Raw genomic sequence first — 14,876 nt, forward strand, 5'->3', positions numbered from 1 at the left:
CTATCACTTTTACCATATTGTATATTGTTGCATCTTTACTCCGTATTTATTATTACAAGTTTGTCAATGAAAACATTTTGGGACAAAAATAGCCCTTAAACTCTGCATACCATAGATGACTATTAATGTAAAATACACAGCCATGCACAAAACAGTAAGTTGGTCAGGCAAAGAAATCCCTCACTTGCAAGTACAGGCATATATTTTGTGCAAATAAATATTATTTACATACATAATTCGCCTCTTTCTAAATTGCACAAGGTTTTTAGAGGTACTTACATATATCTATTTAGGCCCTGCCTACACGACAGGTGCTGCAGTAGCACAATTATGGCATTACAGCTATGATGCCGCAGCATCATAGTGTAAATGGTTCCCATAATGGTGGTATGGTTTTTCTGTCGTTGTAGGTAATCCACCTCCTTTAGCAGAAGTAGCTACAGTATATTTCTACCACTCTCCTGACTACTTCTACACTGAGGCTTAGGATAGCTTAAGTACAGTGTTCAGGGCATATAAATTTTTCATATCTCCAAGTGCGGGAAGTTATGTTATGTTGATAGCACAAATGCAAATTTATTTAGTTCTAGCATTCAGATCAATTTTCAATACAATACTATAGAGAAAATTATGAATGGCTATTACACATTTAAACTAGATGTCATACATATATATATACAAAAAGAATGCTGACCTGTTTATCAAACATTAAAAATAATTTTAGGCAGCTCTCTCAATATTACCTTTCTACTGAAGTAAATTTTACACTGTTTTAAAAGTACACATATAAATGAAATAATTCATTAGAAAGAGTTGATTAGAGAAACCTGAAAATAAGTACAATAATACGCAAATCACATTTAGGATCATCTGCTTTTAGAATGACTAATCATGATAAAAATTCACTTAACAAACGTAATTTGTAAAGACAGTGGAAAGCATCTTATGAAGCACTTTATTTATTAAACTGCAATGCATTCATTTACCATTCTTACCCTGAAAAGTTAATGCTATATCACAATTTCTGGCAACACAAAATCATCCCAGAAAATGTATCAACACTATATGAAATGTATTTTATTGCCAATATTATATTGTTTGATATGTCCAGCAATAATTCTCCTGAAATTCTAGGAGGTCTTCCCACAAACAGTAAGGCTACATGTATACTAGAACCATCTACCTACAGGAGTTACTGTTGGAAGAGATGTTCTGACAAAACATCTGTTGACAAAAGGGCTCCCTGGAGTGTCTCCACAGCTTTATTATCGAAAGAATACATTTTGTGTGTAGATGCTCTGTGAGTTTTGTCTACAAAACTCTCTCGTGTAGACGTAGCCCAAGTGATCAACTGGCACTATGTCCCAATAACAATAACCTTAATTAAACTGAAATATCCTAACTTTCATTTCTACCGAGCCTTCACCTTTGTGAAAGAGGTCAGGTTTCAAGTCCTCAGCTACCTCATTTGTATCTTGTATAGCATCAGATCTTATTCATTCAGAAGTCATTACGTCAGTTAAAAGTCTTCATTGTATTGCCAACAGTTATGAATTAAAGGCAGTGGGAAAAAATCTGAAGAACTGTAGGCTCCTACAAAATTATCAGATTTGATTGAGCCAGGAATAAATTAATAGTAAATGGATGTTGATTTACCAACAGAAAATTAAAAAATACATTTGGAGACACTTAAATCAATTAATTCTCTTCCTTCAAACACAACGTATGGGTTAGGTTTGTTCTGTATTTGAAACATGAGTAATTGTCTTCCCTTACCAGTTTTGGATTTCTGCTTTGTGAGGTTCGTAAACATTGCAGTGGAACAGTGTACAGCTGTCCTTTCCTCCAGGTCAGATTCTGGGATGGGAGTACAGCCACCTAGTTGAAAATATGAAAGAATTCCTTCATGTGGTACATAGGTAACCAGAACAAAAACCAGAGATGATAAAGTGGCAAGAGTCTGACAGAATGGATAAAATTGGAATGGTCTGCATTTTAACTTTTGCCGAAAAATACTATGAATCTAGAGTTAGCTACTGCCATTCTGTTCAGTGTATTGATTATGCCTTGGTGCCTTGACTCATTTTTGCCATATAAAGGTGTTAAACCTACAGTGTACATAAAACTCACTGTATATAAAACTTTTTACTGCTGTGAAAAGAAATGTTTTATTCCATGGATACTTAACTTGTGGCAATATATCATCTCTCTCATTGCAAACTAAAATAAAGCATTTGCAAGAATCAAAGTACGCCAGCTCCCGAGGCACTGGAGAACAAACTGCCTTGCAGAAGAACCAGCTCCTCTAGCAATTTTGGGACCACTGTGACAATCAGACAGAGTCAGTATTGGTAATGTACCAGATTAGTTGATGTAAATAGAGGGAGCTCTGCTGAGTGCAATAAAGCTATTCTGATTTACCACACTGAAAAACCTCGTCCAACTTTTTTTGGTTTTCAGGGAAGGACAAAGGCATGAGCCACTCGACCCTAAATATGCCCTGCCAAACAATTTATGAGGTGTCATGGGCTCAATATGTAGTTTCAAAGGGGGTTGCATTTCCTATCCTTTCAATTCAGGGGAGAAGGTTTGAATGCTAGTGGTAAACCTAATGTGAAAAAGGTATTAGCACAGGCAGAGATTCCAAAAACAGAATGCAGGAGGGAGGGGAAAGGAGGGAGAAAGCTGACACCAGGACATACAAATACTATGAAATATTAACATTTTGTCACATGTTGCTACCAAGTAACACAATGTTTAATGTAAATATCACACATCCAATCAAAATAAAGTATTTGTTAATTTCCCACACATCTAATCCCACCTGCAAACTGTGGCTGTAAAACGTAAACTATATGACTAAAGAATTGGAAACTATTCCTCTAAAAATCAGTTAGGATAGCTATAATTTTTGCTCCTCAGGTAAAATCCGTCCTGTTAAACACTAACCTATAAACACACGATAAAATCATTAAAGTTCCATGCAAACAACAACCTGAGCATGGCATCATATATTAAACATTGATCTTATGAGTGAAAAGTCACAGAACTCATTAGTGCATACAGGGTTTCTGGGGATAAATAAAAGAACTCTGAAAAGTTAGCTCTGAAAACTGAAACTCCATAGGTTATGTGGTCTTGGGAATTAATGACTTTCTACGCCAAACTATTTCATTAGTCATTAGCACTATTTTCCAGTTGATGGTAACAGAATCAGAGTCGGAAAAGTCTATCTGCCCTTAGGCACCCCATGCTATTGGTTGGAAGGAAGCGGGACTTCCTGCTCTTGGGTTTGATGTCAGAGGTTTGTTAAGATTTACTTGTCAACTGATACTGTCAAAATGTACCAGTACTAAAATTCACTTTTTCCATTACCTTACTTTTCTGATAGAGAACAGTAAGAACTGGAATTTCACCATTTAAACTGAGGGACTGCATAAGTTACACAAAAAGCACATAGGCTCTGAAAGAACTGAAAAACATACTATCAGCCTAATTTTCCACACATAGGCTACGTCTACACGTGCCCCAAACTTCGAAATGGCCATGCAAATGGCCATTTCGAAGTTTACTAATGAAGCGCTGAAATGCATATTCAGCGCTTCATTAGCATGCGGGCGGCAGCGGCGCTTCGAAATTGACGAGCCTTGCCGCCGCGCGGCGCGTCCAGACGGGGCTCCTTTTTGAAAGCACGCCACCTACTTCGAAGTCCCCTTATTCCCATGAGCTCACGGGAATAAGGGGACTTCGAAGTCGGTGGCGTGCTTTTGAAAAGGAGCCCCGTCTGGACGCGCCGCGCGGCGGCAAGGCTCATCAATTTCGAAGCGCGGCTGCCGCCCGCATGCTAATGAAGCGCTGAATATGCATTTCAGCGCTTCATTAGTAAACTTCGAAATGGCCATTTGCATGGCCATTTCGAAGTTTGGGGCACGTGTAGACACAGCCATAAATACAATATATTACATACCCTTCAATCAAATTTGTAAGTACACCAGTATTTTAAGATGGACCACTTTACTTGCTCTTATATAAAAACAAGACATTATTAATATGTGGTAAGTATAGACACTGCAATCACAGCTGTACAAAAACAACCAACTATATGGGGAGAAATCAAGGCCTCACTGAAGTCAGTGGAAGATTTGCTATTTATTTCAGCAAGACTGGATTTTACCCTTGGCCTTAGGCCTAAGGAGCATTTAAACTAAATATCAGACACCACAGAAGATGGGGATGCCATTCATTCTGACTAGAATGACAGGGGCATTATACTGTTGAGGTTTAGCATTTGCTCAGCCCATGGAAGAAGTGAATTTTCAAAAGGGATCTGAATAAAGACAATATGTGAAACTTGTGCACTATGAAGGGCAGAGAATTGTATCTCAGATTTCTCAGAAGAAAATGACAGATGCGCTAAAGCTTGCATCACTGGCAGAATAAAGAGGCAAGATGAGAAAAATATTGAGATGTAGGACTTCTCTCACAGTCTGTGACAGAGTGGTTGGTTCTAATAGACAGGTCAGCATTCTGGTCACAATATCCTCAATTAGCTTTCACCAGCAACATCTGACTGAAGAAATAGGGAGGAAGTAGCTGACCAGGCAAAGAGGGGGATGAGTTAAGGAATTAACTGGCCTATCAGCTAACAAGCTTGATAAAAGACAGGAAGGAAACTTCAGGATGTGGGAGAATAATGCTAACTGTGCCTGCACTGAAGGACATCCCCAGGAAGGCAAATCTCTTTTCCTCACAGGGGCCTCATGAACAGGGCTGAAGTTTGCAGAACTTAGGACTCGTGTTGGACTGCACAGGTGTAGGTGGAGGGGGATAAATTATACTAAGTGGAGACTAAACGAAGAGCAATTCCTGGGGTGGCCAAGGACCAGAAGAGGTGGCGTGCAACACCCATGCCATAACACAATAAAATATTTTTTCTACACACGAAAACAAGTGTTCCATAGAACATTTCCAGAACATTGAACTCCATTAGTATGAGAATACACAGCTCTCTGTCTACCACAGATGCCTTTGAAAAAGGAGTAGTGACTACCTGGAAAAATATTAATTTTGTGTTTTAATGCTTTACGTTTGTTATAATAGACCCCTTGATAATGAGACCATGCTTACTTATGATGTTGGCATTTTCAACTGAGAAAGGAAGTGCCACTGAAACTCAAGGGTAGCAGGGTTCCTGTCTCCCTTAGCAACCTGTGAAAATCCTAGTCTAAATGTACACCTATTATAACTTTTCTTTATTTCTGTATGGCTTATCCTGCCTCCCTGTCATATAGATAGTTTCTACTGATTTTGGCACTTATGCTCCATGTACAAAATATCTAAAAGTTTGCATATTACATAGCTTAACATGGCTTGCTACATGTATCTTTACTATGTGCCTGACCCTGACCCTTTAAAAACCAAGATGGATTTTGCCACTGGCTTTCATGGCAGCATTGTCAGTCCTTTTTATATTTCCTGGAGTTAGAAGGAAAGCATCTACTGCTATACTGTAAAATGGGAACATTTTCAGAAGTGCTTATCTGATTTAGGAACCATGTCTTATTTTCAAAAATGATTTAGGCATTTATGAGGCTAACTGAAAACACATCAGAGTGGGCTCCTAAGACCCTGAATCACTTTTGAAAATGGAACTTACATGATTCTGAAAATTTTACCCAGTGATAATCCTGTGCAAAAAAGTTCTTTATTTTTACATATATATGGGCAAAAAGGAATGCAATTTTATTCACAAAGCAATTTTTCAAAGCAGGACTTTAACAAGACTGAGTACGCAATACTGCTCTACTGTGAGACCAAATCCTTGGATTATTTACAGATTTCCTTGGATAACTTGTCTTCTGACAGAGGATAATACCTGAAGCTCCAGAAGGAGTGCACAGAACAGGTAATCACCAAACTGAAAATGTCAGTACTAGTCTTTCATACAATCAGATTGCATGGGTGCTAATCAACATGTTTCAATCAGACAGATCTTCATCTTTACATTCAGACAGTTCTCTTTAAATTGTTGTGTTTGTGTGTGCACTCCTCTGTGTAAGTGTGTGTATTTTCAGGGGTGCCCAATGATCATCCAGTTCAGCATCCATTTTGAACTTCTCTCTATCTCAGAGACTGAAAAAAACATAGTACATAATCATTCACATCCATTGATAATTGTTTAAGTAAACTGTATCAAACAGAAAAGTGAGCTATTTACCAAAAAAGCAAGAATAGCATATAAATCTCACAGACTGGAAACAATCCAGGTTGAGAAATTCTCCAGATGTCAGTCTATAAACAGTGCTTCATAAAGTGAATTTCCCCATTAATTGTTGGCAGGAACAGCACCTAGACTATGTTATTGCATTATGACCCATTCTTCCCCCTTTTCTGTGCAGATGAATTTTTGTATGACACCTCAGATCTTTTATCAGTTGTGATAAATCCAGCACATTGGGCAGGCAAGCTGCAGTCAGCAAAACTGTTTGATAGGATACAATGTTACAGCCAAGTAATGGTGAGCTTTCTTCACTGAAGGAAACGAGACCACTCGTTTATTGTCACTACACCTGTTCTTGTAACACATTTAGTTCTTAAGTTGGAAAGACACATACACACACACGCACACACACACACACAGAGCCAGAGGAAACATAAACATATGATATACACTTTTTCTTTAACTGAAGTACTGACAGTTTTGTTATGGAGTCCTATCACAATGTTTTTACACATGTTAACATGGTTCTTCAAACTCAAAAACAGGAAAACAAAAGTGGTAAACAGCTGTAGGATGTAAAGAAGCTTGGCAGGAATGACTATTTGTGTTTCCTCTTTCTTTTCCAATTGATCAATATCTAAATCATCCACCAGCAAAAATGCAGTCTATTCTCTTCCAGCCAAATCTCCCATTCATAGCACAGAACAATCTAAGATATTTGGACATGTTCCATTATCTTAAATTTTCACTTGGGTATTAAACTCCCTCTCTTCCCCCAAAAATGAGAATCAAATACCTTCTTTTCTGGGAGGTTCCCATTTCCAGTCCTATTTCTCTCCTGAATTCTCCAAGATTAACTCTTATAAAAGTTCTTTCAGAAGGGAGAAAAAATGTTAAACATTTAGTCTCACAAGAAGGCCAGAACATGAGGTGAAAACTTTCTAAAAAACAGGTAGTTTCTTCCACTGTACACCACTAGAGATAAACTGAATAGCAAAATTATTTCACAGAAGACCTCCCAAAGTTCTGGGCAATTTCACATGCAATTATTTGAAGGCTCTGCCAGCAATATATACTGACTGATATATATAGTTATTCTTCTCAAAGTGCAAAGAAATTGTAGCTTTCAGTAGTACTATAGGCTCAGTGCTATTGATGCATTAAAGGGTCACAATAGTCACTCCAGTTGCATACTGTTTGGGGAGCAGAAGAGAACAGACTGTTCACACTAGAGATTTCCCATTTTCAGCACAGTCTCTTTGCAAATGTAAAAAAAACAGAAAAACCATGGGAAGCTTTTCCAAAAAATATTTTTATTTATCAAAAATATGTTCACATCTGTCCACTAGAAAACGGTCTTCTCATCAAGGTTCAGAAAGGGAGATAATAATGAAACAACCGATTAATCGATTACATTCTGCAAAACAAACCAAATTCAGACCAATTCATGTTTTTCCTACTATTCCCAACTGATTCGTGCAAAATGTTTCTAATTTTTGTGCAATTAAAACATATTGTGTTGCAGAACTGAACACATAGTCCGAAATAACTGTAGACATCTCCAGCTGAGAATACAGTGTGATGGTTGTACTGTTTCCTTCTCTTGCTGGTGTCATTAAAATACCAATAGTTTTTGTAGTTTCTTACATAGTAAACTGAGAGCTGGTCTATAATACAATGTTAGGTTGATGTATGCTGACTTGCATTGACCTTGTCATGCATGTCACTACATTTAAATTTGTCTCTTGCTAGTGTAAAAACTGTGTTTTGGCAATGCAGTAACACCACCTCTCTAAGCAGCACTGAGCCACAATCGAGGTACTGGGGTCAACACAGCATGAGACACTGCAAAAATTAGGTCTCATCTGAAGTAGTGTGTCCAGTTCTACATTTGTGTCTATAAAAATGTGGACAGATTGGAAAATGTCCAGAGAAAATTGTTCTTAACTTCTGAGGACAGGATAAGAAGCAATGGGCTTAAATTGCGGAAAGAGAGGTTTAGATCGGACATGAGGAAAAACTTCCTAACTGTCTGAGAGTTTAAGCACTGAAATACTTAGGGAGGTTATGGAACATCCATCACTGGAGTTGTTAAGAACACTTAGACAAACACATCAGGGGCAGTCTAAATGCTGCTTGGTCCCTCCATGAGTGCAGGGAACTAGACTGCATGATCCCTCAAGCTCCCCTTCAGTACTACAGTTCCCCGTCAGTGAGAACAGTCAGAGAGCACTTCAGCACACATTATTGGTAGCAGGGTAGTAGCATAATGGCCCAGGTGACTTTAGAGCACCAGCAGCAGCTGTGCTCTCTGTACCTTTCTTATCCTTAAGAGTGACACATCAGCTAAAATCAGCATTACCTGCAAAACATGATGCCAGTGCTCAGTGCCATTTCTCCATGCTCACTGAGTCATGAAACCAAGCAATTGCCTCGTCACTTCCCCGGGTCAGACTTACAATGCCAGGGGCTCTAGAGCATAAGTCACATTATTTTTAATCCTTTGAGCTCGCAGTGGAGCATAAGTCCTCCACAGTCCTTCTCCATCTCTTGTAGGCCTTAGTGATAGTCTTGATTTGATCCCACGTTAAGCCAGCTGCTTTTACTTCGTCCAGGAAGCTTTGTTGACATGTTTGCCTGAGATGTCCCCTTTTTCTCTTCCCTTTGGATTCAATTCTAACACTTGTCTCGTGATACATTTCTCACAGTCCTTACACATTATACAGGCTGTCCATTGCCATTTTCTCTTCTTAACCTGGACTTCCATTGCCTTCTGGTTTGTTTTGGTCCACAAGGTGCACAAGGTTTCATTTGGCATTCTATTGTACCACTTTAACTGGAGAATGTGTCTAAGGCATTTATTGACACACAGGAATTTTCTTCTCCTTGCTCTGGACAATGCACCATGTTTCTAAGCCATACAGCAGTACTGACTGCGTACTGGAAGTGAAAATATGTAGCTTGGTCCTTGTTGAAATGGCTCTTGTACACCACACTGGTCGTAATATGGCAAAGGCTTGTTGTGCCTTTCATATTCTCACACTGATGTCCTCTTCAGTGCCCCAATTCTTACTGATAACACTCCCCAAGTATACAAACTGGTCCACATCTTGCACTGCTTTTCCTTCTATTGTAATTTCACTTTCCTGTTTGTTGTTAATGCACATCAACTTGGTCTTCTCTTGACTGATCTTGAGGCCCACTCGCTCAGCTGTTTTCTGTAGGGCATCCATCTTCTCTTGCATATGATATAGGTTGTCTACAAGCAGGGCAAAGTCATTTGCAAATTCTAGATCAGGCGTGTCCAACCCGCGGCCCGCGGGCCGCATGCAGCCCTGGACAGCTAGTAATGCGGCCCCACAAGATCGTAAACTTTTAACATTATGTGATTTATATACATTAACTATATTATATATTTTATATGCGGCCCAAGACAATTCCTCTTCACTCAATGCGGCCCAGGCAAGCCGAAAGGTTGGACGCTCATGCTCTAGATCTTCAAGTTTCCGGTTTGGGTCCATTGGAATCCCCTTCCTGAGTCATATGCTTTTTTGTGATGCAGTCTAGGACAGTCATCATCATCATCATCAATAATTGTGGGCTCAATGTCCGTTGGTATCTGATGCCTCTCTCACTATTTTCTTCCATCTTTCCCTATCCAGTGCAGAGTGGCTTAGTTTCTGTAGACTAGCTCTGCACCAATCTACTACATCATCTATCCATTCTCTGTGGGGTCTGCCTCTCCTATTCGAACCATCCATTATGCCGAATACCAGGGTCTTGATTTTTCATTCGTCGTTCATTCTGCAGATATGTCCAAATAGTTGTAGCTTCCGTTTTATAACCTTCTGCAACAGGTTCTCTTTCGGCTGTATCTTCCTATATAATTCCTCATTGGTGACATTCTGCATCCATCCTATTCTCAGAATCTTTCTATAACAACTCCTTTTGAACGCCAATATTCTTCTTTTCAAATCTTTCGTTATCACCCATGTCTCACATCCATACAACATGCTGCTGAATACACACGTTTTCAAGATGCCCAACTTCGTTCTTAAGCTAATTGTTTTGCTTTTCCAGATCTAATCCATCACCTTCAACTTGCTCTTGCTTCCACTATTCTAGTCACTATTTCCTTCTTACAGTCTAGATCATACGTTATCTTGCTCCCCAGATATGTGAACTTCTCTACATTTTCTAGCTCAATACCAGCCACACTGATCTTCCTTCCTATTTCCTTATCTCCAAATACCATTGTTTTTGTTTTATCAAGGTTCATAATCAGTCCGTACCACTTCCCTTCTTCATTTAACACCCACACTGTTTTCGCTAGCTTCTCCTCATCTTCCTCAATGATAACTATATCATCTGTGAACCTCAAGTTGTTAATTCTTTTCCTGTGCACAGACATCCCTTCTACCTCTTCCTTGATCTTATCCATCACTCTCTCCAGATGTGCAATGAAGATACTTGGTGATATTGGATTTCCATGTCTCGTACCTCTACTTGTTTTAAACCAACTTTCCAACTCCCCGCATGTTCTCATTGCTGCCTCCGCATTATCGTTGATGTCTGCTATCCACTCCATATGACTCCAACACTGCCCAGGTCACTTTCTGATCTATACTGTCAAATGCCTTTTCAAAATCGACAAAGCACGCATATAGGTTTTTGTTATTTCGTCGAGCTTTCTCCGCTATCAGTCTTAGTGCCAATATCTGCTGTATGGTACTTCTATCTTTCCTGAACCCTGCTTGCTCATCTGCTATACGTTCTTCTATCTGCGATCTTAATCTCTCAGTCAGTATCATCATCAGCACCTTACCTAGATGACTCGTTAGGACAATCGTTCTGTAGTTCTTGCACTCCAATGTACTTCCTTTCTTGGGTATTGTCATTAGCACAGATCTTGTCCATTCCTTAGATGCCTTCCCTTCCTTCCACGCTATATTGCATAGTCGGTGTATTTCCTGAATCATGCTTTCTCCATCATATTTGATCGTATCTCCTGTGATCTTATCATTTCCAGGGCTCTTGTTGTTCTTTAGTCGTTTCACTGCTTTATCTACTTCCTCCTTTGAAATATCCGTCTCGCTCTTGATGCTCGGGGGACATATCTCTTTCAGTTCTTCAATCAGTCTCTCTGAAGCTGTGTCTACACGTGCACGCTACTTCGAAGTAGCGGCACTAACTTCGAAATAGCGCCCGTCGCGGCTACACGCGTCGGGTGCTATTTCGAAGTTAACTTCGACGTTAGGCAGCGAGACGTCGAAGTCGCTAACCTCATGAGGGGATCGGAAGAGCGCCCTACTTCGACGTTCAACGTCGAAGTAGGGAACATGTAGACGATCCGCGTCCCGCAACGTCAAAATTGTGGGGTCCTCCATGGCAGCCACCAGCTGGGGGGTTGAGAGACGCTGCCTCTCCAGCCCCTGCGGGGCTCTATGGTCACCATGTGCAGCAGCCCTTAGCCCAGGGCTTCTGGCTGCTGCTGCTGCAGCGGGGGATTCATGCTGCATGCACAGGGTCTGCAACTCGTTGTCGGCTCTGTGTATCTTGTGCTGTTTAGTGCAAGTGTGTCTGTGAGGGGCCCTTTAAGGGAGCGGCTTGCTGTTGAGTCCGCCCTGTGACCCTGTCTGCAGCTGTGCCTGGCACCCTTATTTCGATGTGTGCTACTGTGGCGTGTAGACGTTCCCTCGCTGCGCCTATTTCGATGTGGTGCTGCGCAACATCGATGTTGAACATTGACGTTGCCAGCCCTGGAGGACGTGTAGATGTTATTCATCGAAATAGCCTATTTCGATGTCGCCACATAGAAATAGGCTACTTCGATGTAGGCTTCACCTGTAGACGTAGCCTGAGACACTCGGGTCCAACTGTGCTTTGTATGGATCAGTGCAATATCTCGTCCACCGCTGCACAATCTTCTCCCTGTTAATGAGCACTTCTTCGTTGTCATCTTTGATCGCTATCTGCTTCGGTTGCCATTTCCTATTACTATTCCTAATTCTCTTATACACCTCCCTGGTCTTATGTTCGCCGTAATACCTCTCAATACCTTCACATTGCTCCTCTAACCATTTTTCCTTATCCTTTCTGGCTGCTTTCCTTGCCTTATTGCATTTCATCCTATATTAGTGTTCTGCCATCTCAGAAACATCTCTTCTGATCTTCAGTGCTCTTTTCTCTTGAACCAACTTCAGTGTCTTCTTGGTAATCCACTTCTTATTGATCTTTTCTTCTGGAACAGTCTGCTCAATTGCCTCTTCTAAAGCAATGGCTATCCCTGCGACTCTCTTTTCTAGGTCTTTCTCTGTGGCAATATTCTTAATCCTCTCTTTGAGCGCTGCTCTGTATGCATTCCCTGTTTCTTCCTCACATAGCCTCGCCACATCTCTTCTTTTCTTAAACTGTGTCTTACATTTTCTTTTGAGTTTTATTTTGACGTTTGTGATCACTAGACTCTGGTCTGCGTCCATATTCGCTCCTTGAAAAGTTCAGCACTGCTGTACTGATGTTATCCTTCTTCTTCTTATCAAAATCATATCTCTCATGTTCTTGGACTTCCCATCATTCAATCTCCATGTCCACTTCCTACAGTCCTTTTGTTGGAATCTCGTGTTGCTAATCACCATCTCAAGCTCTGTAGCAAACTCTAACAGTTTATCACCTCATTCATTTCTTTCTCCATATCCAAACCTTCCCATGACTCTCTCCCAACCTTCATTACCTGTTCCAACCTTCGCATTCCAATCTCCTCCGATGATCAATACATCTTTCTTTGGTATCTCCTCCACCATCTTTGTCAAGTCTTTACAAATAGCTCAATCTCTTCCTCCATACTGTCTGATGTCAGTGCACACACCTGAATGACTGAGATGTTGAACGGTTTTGCTTCAAATTGCACAATCATCATTCTTGCACTCACCAGTTTGTATCCTAATAATGCTCTAGCTGTTTTGCTCAGAATTAATCCAACTCCTGCTTCATGCTTTGTTTCGTTTCCTGACCAAATGACTTTGCAACCGCATCTCTCCTGATCCTGTCCAACGCATCTCTGCCAGTCCAAGTATATCACATTGATATTTCTCCATTTCCTTCTGAAGCAGCTCTAATTTTCCAGTTGCCCACAGTGTTCGAATGTTCCATGTTCCAATGGATAGCATATGTGTTAGGTGTAATTTTCTTTTGGTAGCCAACTTATTGACCCAACCCCGACTGCTTGATTGGTATCGCGGACCTTGTTTATTCAGGCAACGTCCGAGCCGGCATCTTTTAACATTTGGTTGTACTGGCATCAGATTTCATTCATATTGTTGTTTGACGGTCAGTGCATCGACCCACATGTGACCAACCCTCTTCCTTCCTCCAGGCTTGGGACTGGCATGGAGCTCTCAGTGGCTTCATGGCAGAGTTCTGGAATTTTTTCCAACAATTTTCCATCATGGATGACTTGGCAAGAGTATTCTTCAGTTTTTTGATGATGGCAATCAGCTTACCTGGGACTCCACAATGTTGCATGATGGTCCAGATAGACTGCCTGTCCACGCTGTCTAAGGCTTTCATGAAGTCTGTGAAGTTGACATAGAGTGGTGCTTGCCATTTGATGCACTGTTCTATGATGATCCAAAGTGTTACTATCTGGTCTGCGCAGGATCGTCCTCTCCTAAAGCCTGCCTCTTTTTCTCATAGTTTGTGGTCTATGGCATCTTTCATTCTTTCAAGGATGACTTCAGTTAGTACTTTGCTTAGAATAGACAGGAGGGTGATCCCCCTCCACCTTTCACACAGTGACAGATCTCCGGATTTAGGGAGCTCACGAGCAGCCCATTTCTCCAATCCTTTGGAATCTCTTCTGTCATCCATATCAGATTTAGCAAACTGTGTAGCTGGTCCACTATAACAGCTTCTCCTTCCTTTAGTACTTCAGGTGTATTATTATCAGGTCCTGCTGCTTTGCCACTGTTTAGATTCCTTATTGCTTTGCAGACTTCCTCTTTTGTAATTGCCCTGGTGTTGATATATATGGGTTCTCCTACTTCTAGCTGTGGTGGGTTTGTTGGTGGTGGTCTGTTTTACACTTCTTCAAAATGCTCCTTCCCTCTGGCTAGCTGCTCCTCCACTGAATTAAGTAGCTGACCAGCTTTGTTTTTGACCGGTCTGTTTGGGTTTCTTTTCCTCCTGCTCAAGACTGGAGTTGTACTAGAGAGGGTGGACAAGGAGGAAGCAAGAAAGAGGTTGAATCACAGATCCTAAGTCACAATAAGCATGTTTTATTTCATACTTTAAGGGAGCAAAGGAAGAGAGTTCTAAATCTTAACTTTTGCTTACAGGCTTACAGTTGTAACTATATGTACAATGGAAGCTCTGTGCGTTTGATCTGGTGAGCTGCTGCTTTTGAAGCCGTGAGGGGTTTCCTCTGCACACTTGCACACTTGTAGAATGCCTGACCCAGAGAAGGAGGAGAAAGAAAAGCACCAGAGATGGAATTACAGCTTCAAACACCTGTGAGAACCACAGCTGCTATATGTGTAGCTAAAATGGACAAGAACGTTCCCTTCCCTTGTTAACTACAGTTCCATTAATTTAGCAAGCTTTTAATGAATTTGCTTTGAATTCCACCGATTTTTCTTTGGACTAATTTTGTTCCTCAAAA

General features: G+C 40.6%; 1 protein-coding gene across 8 annotated transcripts in view; it reads right to left on the reverse strand.

The window, feature by feature from the left end:
- Positions 1–14,876, reverse strand: part of BBS9 (Bardet-Biedl syndrome 9) — a 547,267-nt gene that overhangs the window by 195,920 nt on the left and 336,471 nt on the right. For all 8 annotated transcript variants that reach the window (XM_074988121.1, XM_074988123.1, XM_074988125.1 and 5 more), the window contains one exon: positions 1,777–1,878. In XM_074988121.1, the coding sequence (XP_074844222.1) occupies positions 1,777–1,878 (102 nt within the window). The remainder of the gene's footprint in view (positions 1–1,776; positions 1,879–14,876) is intronic.

Source organism: Carettochelys insculpta, chromosome 2 (assembly GCF_033958435.1).
Source record: "Carettochelys insculpta isolate YL-2023 chromosome 2, ASM3395843v1, whole genome shotgun sequence".
Taxonomy (NCBI): Eukaryota; Metazoa; Chordata; order Testudines; family Carettochelyidae; genus Carettochelys; species Carettochelys insculpta.